Source organism: Neopelma chrysocephalum, unplaced genomic scaffold (assembly GCF_003984885.1).
Source record: "Neopelma chrysocephalum unplaced genomic scaffold, ASM398488v2 Primary Assembly neopelma1_119, whole genome shotgun sequence".
Classification (NCBI taxonomy): domain Eukaryota; kingdom Metazoa; phylum Chordata; class Aves; order Passeriformes; family Pipridae; genus Neopelma; species Neopelma chrysocephalum.
Window position 1 is genome coordinate 1,125,185 of NW_020897781.1, and position 6,831 is coordinate 1,132,015.

The window sequence follows — 6,831 nt, forward strand, 5'->3', positions numbered from 1 at the left end:
AGGATGTGATGGAGATAGGGCTGCCAGCCTGACACCTCTCTCCTGCAGAACTCCACCAAGGTGATGTTCAAGTGCTTGTGGAAGAGCTGTGGCAAAGTCCTCAGCAGCTCCTCAGGGATGCAGAAGCACATCCGAACTGTGCACCTTGGGTAAGCACGTGGGGTCCCCCTGGACACCCCCAGGTCCCCCGGTGCCCCCTGCGGGGTCCTACCGTGGAGGGGGAGAGTGTTGCAGCCAGACCCTGCTGTCCCTGCAGCCGGAAAGCTGACCCCGAGCAGAGCGATGGCGAGGAGGATTTCTACTACACGGAGCTGGACGTGGACGTGGATGTGCTGACGGACGGGCTCTCCAGCCTGACTCCTGTCTCACCCACCTCCTCGGTGCCTCCTGCCTTTCCCGGCCCCGAGGCTCCGGCTCTGCCGCTGCCGCTGGCACTGCCAATCCCCGACCTGGCACTGGCCTCCCCCTGCAGCCCCCCGGGCCCCCCCGGCCGCTGCCACGTCCACACGGACCACGCGTACCAGGTGAGGGGGGACAGGGATGGAGGGGGACAGGGATGGGCGGGGGGCTCACCACCGTCACCCTCCAGCCCCCGCAGCCACCCCGTGTCTGAGGGGGGCTGTGTCCTCTCTCTTCCAGGGCTGCCGGACCCCCCCGCGGCCACCGGTGTCCCCTTCCTCGCCCACCCCACCGCCGCCCAAGCCACCCGCTGTCCCCAGGTGAGCCACGGCTGTCGTGCCCCGCCCTGTCCCCTCCCGCCCGCGTGTCCCCCCTCCCTGTGACCTGCCTGTGCCCTGTTCCTGCAGGAGGCCGCGGGGCGATGCCAAGAAGTGCCGCAAGGTGTACGGCATGGAGCACCGGGAGATGTGGTGCACGGCGTGCCGCTGGAAGAAGGCCTGCCAGCGCTTCCTCGACTGACGGGGCCCCGCGCCGGCTCCCTCCTTCTTGCACATTTTGCACTCGAGGTGCCTTCGCGCCCCCCCGGCCGCCCCCCCGGACTCAGGGAACGGCCCCCCCGAAAGCTTTATGCACACACACACAGCCCCCCCTGCCCCACAGCCAGGGAGCTTTTCCCCCTTCCCCTTCTTTTTCCTTCGAAAATAAGCTAAATCCAACCCCGCTCCTGGCAGGTGGGGGCTGGGGGGGGGTGGCCGGCTGCTCCCGGCCCCCTCCCCACTCCGGTTTGGGGACCCCCCAAATAAGCTGTGCCTGTGGCCGGCGGGGGCTCGGGAAAGGGGGTGTCTGTTCCTCCCGGGGGGCAGCCCCAGTGCCCAGGGCAGAAGTGGGCGCCTGCCCCCCTCCTTTTACCCCCCCAGGGGGTTTTTACTCTTCGTATTGTCATTTCTCTCTCTTGTTCCGGGGAGCAGCAGCTCCCTCCGGGGCGATGCCCCGGGAAGTGCCTGCAGGAATGCGCCCATTTGCACTAAGCCAAACTGCACAAAGAGGGGTCTTTTTGTTTTCCTTTTTTTTTTTTTTTTTTTTTCTCCTTCGTGTGGTTTTTATTTTTTAAATAAAATATACGAAAATTCGTCATTTTAACCAATCCCACAGCACGAGAGCGCGCGGGCCGCAGGACGCCTCCAGCCCTGGGTGGGCTTTAAGGGAATTAATTCAGTTTAAACTCCCTTTGTACCAAAAAAAAACCCTTCCCCCCCTCCCCCAACCCATTTCTCCCCTCTTGTCCTGTCACTTTCCAGCCCAGGCAGTGGCTCAGGACTGGGTTTGGCCAGGCCATGCCACCCTGCTCCTCTCCCCATGCAGGGAGGGGACAGGGAGGGCTGGTGGCCCTGCCACCTTCCTACCCTGTGGGAAGGTTTCCTTTGTATCAGGGACCCCCCCCATTGCTTTGGCCCCATGGGAGGGGCTGGTGCTGTGCCCCCTACTTGTCCCCTCTGGGGATGTGATGTGTCAGATCTAGAAGGAAAAAAAACCCAACAAGTATTTGGATTTTCTTTTTGATGGTTCCTGTTCTTTAGTTACTGTTAAGACAGGCAGGGTGGGCACCCTGGGCCCTGTGGCACCCCCAGACCTGCTGCCACCCCCCTCCTGCATCCCCTGGGAAGGGCATCGCCCTGTGCATCCTCCTGGGAGTTGTTTTAATTTCAGATAAAGCCCTAAAAATAAGGAAATTGCCACCAACATGCAGCAGGGAGGGGGTGAATGAGCCACAAGGTGCCTGTTTGGGATAGAGATGGGAAAGGGGAAGGGTGAGGGAGCAGCACCCCCAGCCTGAGTGCAAGCAGAGCTCCCTGCTGGGGTGAAGGGAGGTTTTGGGGAGTGGGGACCCCTATCCCCACATCCAGGAGCAGGGGGGGGATGCAGGGCCCTGCAGCACCACAGGGCTGCAGCTGGGTGGTGCCCACGGTCCCCTGTGTCACCCCATCCTTAAAACACAGGGCAAGGAGAAAATAATAATAACAACTATGTATTAAAAAAAAAAAAAGAAAAACCAGACAAAATTGTAGCAGCAATTTCCCAATTTATTGAAACTGATTGATTTTTGCAGGTATGTCTAAGCTAAATCCCATCACAAAGGTTCTATCCGAGGGGCAGCCCCCGGCAGGCGAGGAACAGGGCAGCAACTAGAAAATAAAATCAGATTTACCTGAACTACATTGACAGAAAATCAGTACAACACAGCATGTTCTCCCACTGACTTCTGGTTACGAAATCTCCTCAACCTCCCCAAAATATTAAACACATCTTCAATACAAACACAGGTTTATAATAATTAATATAAAGTCAGTATAATATAGAATATTCCCAGAAAAAAAAAAATCAACAATCTTCAAACACCGTCCTTTTTGTGTTTGTTCAGCTTTATTTTTGTAGACAGGTTTAAAGCACGTTGAAAAATAAATATATATGAAAGCATACACACAGCACTCTGACTAGGGGGGACTAGAAAAAAAAAAGGCTGAAATTCAAAACAATTCAGGATCTACAAAAATCAAAGGAACCATTAATTATGGCTTTTGTAGGAGTCGCACGTGTCACAGAATGAGCGAAAATTAAGATTATCTTTCAGAATATTGCAAAAAATTCCAGTTTTTGCATTGTTTTCATGGAGTTTCTTTCCTCAAGGGCAATGTGCAAAAGGGGGAGTGTTGGGGGGGGTGCTTGGAGACAGGGACAGAGCCATCAGTCCCAAAACACACCCACCCACCTCAAAGCCACAAGGCTTCACTTCAGGAAAGCAGAGTGTTTAAAGGCAGGAGTGGGAGAGGATACAGAAGGGGAAGTAATGCTGGAGTGGGTTTCCTTTCGTACAAAAAAATACTTATTTTGTTGTCCAAAACATTGATTTTTGATTTAAAAAAAAGAAGGAAAAGGGAAAGGACAGTCATTTTGCAAACCTTCCTCAGGGATGTCCCCCTCCACCTCCACACGGTCACTCCAGAGCTGAGAGGCTTTGGGGTGACCCTAAAACACACAAAGCTGGGGAATGAACAATTTTTAAATAGTATTTTTGGAAATTCTGAATTGACAGACACCAAGGACCTCGTTTGTCTCCACCCTTTAGGATATTATCCAAGTCCATGCATCCCTGGGATGTTTTCCAGAGGGCTCAGGCAGGACAATGCCTTCGGCCCCTGTTCCATGCCGTGGCCAAAACGCTCTGTACTCCTGGCACTCACGTTTTAAATAAAACATTAGGATAATCAAGGAATTCAAGGAGGAACATTTACATGTACAAATGCTTAAAAAAATGAGTTGCAAGTTCTGGAGGCCGAGTGTATCCATGTTTTACCTCTATGGGGGTTATTTGTTTCAGGACTAAGTCTGTATATATATACACACACATATATATATATATATATTTAGAAAAAATTAAAAAAAGGGAACCTCAGTGAAGTATACAAAGCCCTGAAGGGAAGTACAAAGACGAGATGCAGCACAGGCAGAGTTAGTGGGGTTTTGTTTAAATCTCCAAGAGCAGAAGTTTGCATAGGCAGTAGATCCGAGAGATCCCAGAGAGAAGCTGGAGGGATGTGATCACCTGGAGCAACTGATGAAGTTTATAAAGTTTCAGCATACAAAAAAAAGTGCCCAAATTCCTGTTTTTGAACCCAAGTTGGAGCACGGAAGGTTGAAGATTAATTCCTGTGTTCCCAACTCTGCACACCTCCATCAAAACAAAGCACTTCACTAGACATCAGGTGTTAGAAGGGGTTTATTTGGTACATGGTGTTAGTGGGACAGAAGCTCGTGTGAGGTTATAACAGTAACCTGGGAGAAGTTAGTTTTTATGTGGATTTTCCGTTTTTCTCTCCTTTTTTTTTTTTTCAATTTGCTTTTATTTTTTGCATCCTCAGCTCAAAGAGCCTCGAAGTGGCACAATTAGGGAACACTCCTGAGTGCTGCCTGGCTCTCTGCCCACCCTTAATAAAAATAAGGAAAGAAAATAATACAGCATTTCCAAAGGAATTGTGAAGTCAAGCTCAGCACCCCGTAACTCCAATTACAAAATCGAGTCACCCAAGGGCGAGGGCAGGAGGAAGAGGGGGACTCAGGCCACACCTGCTCCTCCTTAGAAGGTGGATGGACACACTGGAATCAGAGGGGATGGGCAATCGGAATGTCACACAAACCCAGGGGTTTGAACTGTTTGGGTCTTAAAATTCTTTCTTTAAATAGATTTTTACATATAAAAAGCAAAGCTACAGATAAATCTTTAAGTACTGTATGTATTTGTCTACACGTAACAGGTGAGGCTGCATGTTCAGGACCTCAGGCACCCCCACCCCCTCCATATTTACAGGGTAAATGACAATAAATACAGAGCCCGCATAAGGGAACGTCCTCATTCTGGAAACCCCCCCAAAACCACTGGGAAAAGGTATATAAAGGTCCAAACAAGACATACTGGGTGGGTTTTTACAGCTTTTTAAATAGGGGAAGAGAAGGAAAAGAAGCTAAAATACAAAATGAGATTTTTACAGGTTAATCAAAATGTTCCTGCACGACCCACTCTGCTCTTCCCATATTTAAGGAAGAGGGTTATCCATGCTCACTGGCTAAAGCAACAAGTCTCACTAACTCCTCCAGTCCAAGGAGCAGCAGCAGCAATGCTGGCGTGGCCTCACAGAAGATTTTAGGAAAGATTCGTGTTCCCACACTGCTGAGGCACCCCCAGACCAACCCAGCAGGAGCCTGGGAGCTGGGAGGCTCCCAGCATGAACTGGGATGATGGGTGCAGAGAGGATGTGGTGAATGAATGCCTGCAAGGAACTGAGGAGCAGAGAGAAAAGGAGTGAATGCCATAAACCCAGGATGCAACTGGAATCAGGGAATGAACAGAGAACCAGCTTCTGCAAGTGCCAGGACAGAAGCTCCCACCGCACTCCACCAAATCCCGGCACCGAGTGCCTTAAATCCTTCCAGATGATTTGCTTTATGGGGGTTTATGTACAATATGCTTTTAATTCCTTTGCTGGGTGGAACCACGCTTTTCCTTAGGGACCACCAGGCCTGCAGGAATGCTCTCTGGCCCGCAGGGAGGAAAATAGCACCTTGAGTCATTTGGCTTCTGGGTTGTCTTTTGTGGCAGGTTTCAAGGTACCACTGTCACAGACATCATAGAAAACTGCTCGATGGCAAGGAAGGAGTGAGGTCTTCAGCTTTTTTTTTTATTATTATTTAAAAAAAGCACCAGAAGCAAAGAAGTGAAGGTAGAACAAGCTGCGTCTCAGGAACAAGACACTTCCAATACACGTTGTTACTGTTATTTAGGTGTAGCTGGAAGAAGGCAACAGTGGCCGATATGAACAGGGAGAATCCAACTACCTGGAGCAGCCCCACACAGTCTGAAGAGACTCTGGGAGAGAAACCTGCTTCTTATTTAAAGAAAAAAATGGTTTATTTGAAAATTTACACGGAACCAGTGCAGCTAACGCTGAAGGTTTTTGTCATGAATTAAGCAGATGTTTGTTACACCCACCAGCGATGAATTGGCAAGGAAGAACGAGGTACCCAGGTGAAATCCTGGCCCCACCACAGTCCATGGGACAGGAGCAGCAAGATTCCCCCCCGCTGGGATCTCCTCGCCTTGGCTTCTCGCCTTTCCCAGCTCATCCTGCACTTGGCCCAATGCCTCGTTTTTGCTACGGTTTGCATATATTTACGAAAAAGGCAGCTGAGCAAAGGGGGAGAAGTGGAGATATTTGTGGAGAAGAATGACAGGCACAGAACTACCTGTGTCCCCTAGAGCAAAAGGTGCTTCTGGAAGCACCAACACGTGTTTCGGCGCCCGCGGATAACCAAGGCTGGAAGACAGGATGTGGGTAAGATGCCAGTAGGTCCAAGAAAAGTCACAATCTGTCTTTGATGGTGATTCTTTTGGAAGCTGAGAATCTCAGAGAAGTATTCGTAAGGCTGTAGTCTGACTTGCCTTTTGATCTATTTGGCTCCATAAAAAATAATAAAAACTCTTTAAATAACTTTGCAAAAGGCTTGTATCATCGGGGAAGCCCTCCAACGCATGCATCCATCTGCTTTCACAACGTTAGCTTGGAATTCCACTGCTGCTGGGATTTTAGCACAGATAAGGTGTTAAAAAAACCCCCAACCAACCAACCTGCTTCGGACACAAAAACCTCCCTGGTGCTCGGTTCAGGGTGGGAAGGGGAGGAGGACTCATGCTTCACCCAGCCTCCTCACACCTGCAGAAATTCCACCTCCCTCACATGCATCCTGGCTGGCTCGGCCGGAGGGGCGGGTGGGGGCTCCCAGGGGGAGAAGGAGGAAAAGGGAAGGCGAAGTCAGTCGTGCCGCTGGAAGCGACACTGCTAAGACAGTGTCTGAGTGGAACAGAGAAGGACTTGTTTAGAA

General features: G+C 50.6%; 1 protein-coding gene across 1 annotated transcript; it reads left to right on the forward strand.

The window, feature by feature from the left end:
- The first annotated feature begins 11 nt into the window (after window positions 1-11).
- SLC2A4RG (SLC2A4 regulator) lies at window positions 12-1,757 on the forward strand. The gene is made up of 4 exons (XM_027697465.1): window positions 12-149; window positions 257-524; window positions 640-719; window positions 807-1,757. Exons 1-4 carry the CDS (start codon window positions 64-66, stop codon window positions 916-918), a joined length of 546 nt encoding a protein of 181 aa, XP_027553266.1. The 5' UTR covers window positions 12-63; the 3' UTR covers window positions 919-1,757.
- The last annotated feature ends 5,074 nt before the right edge of the window (window positions 1,758-6,831 follow it).

Bases quoted from the DNA above. Each gene is read 5' to 3' on its own strand.
- SLC2A4RG (XM_027697465.1), top strand. From the start codon at position 64: ATGTTCAAGTGCTTGTGGAAGAGCTGTGGCAAAGTCCTCAGCAGCTCC. The intron at 150-256 runs GTAAGCACGTGG...CTGTCCCTGCAG, and splicing joins ATCCGAACTGTGCACCTTGG to CCGGAAAGCTGACCCCGAGC. The intron at 525-639 runs GTGAGGGGGGAC...TCTCTCTTCCAG, and splicing joins ACACGGACCACGCGTACCAG to GGCTGCCGGACCCCCCCGCG.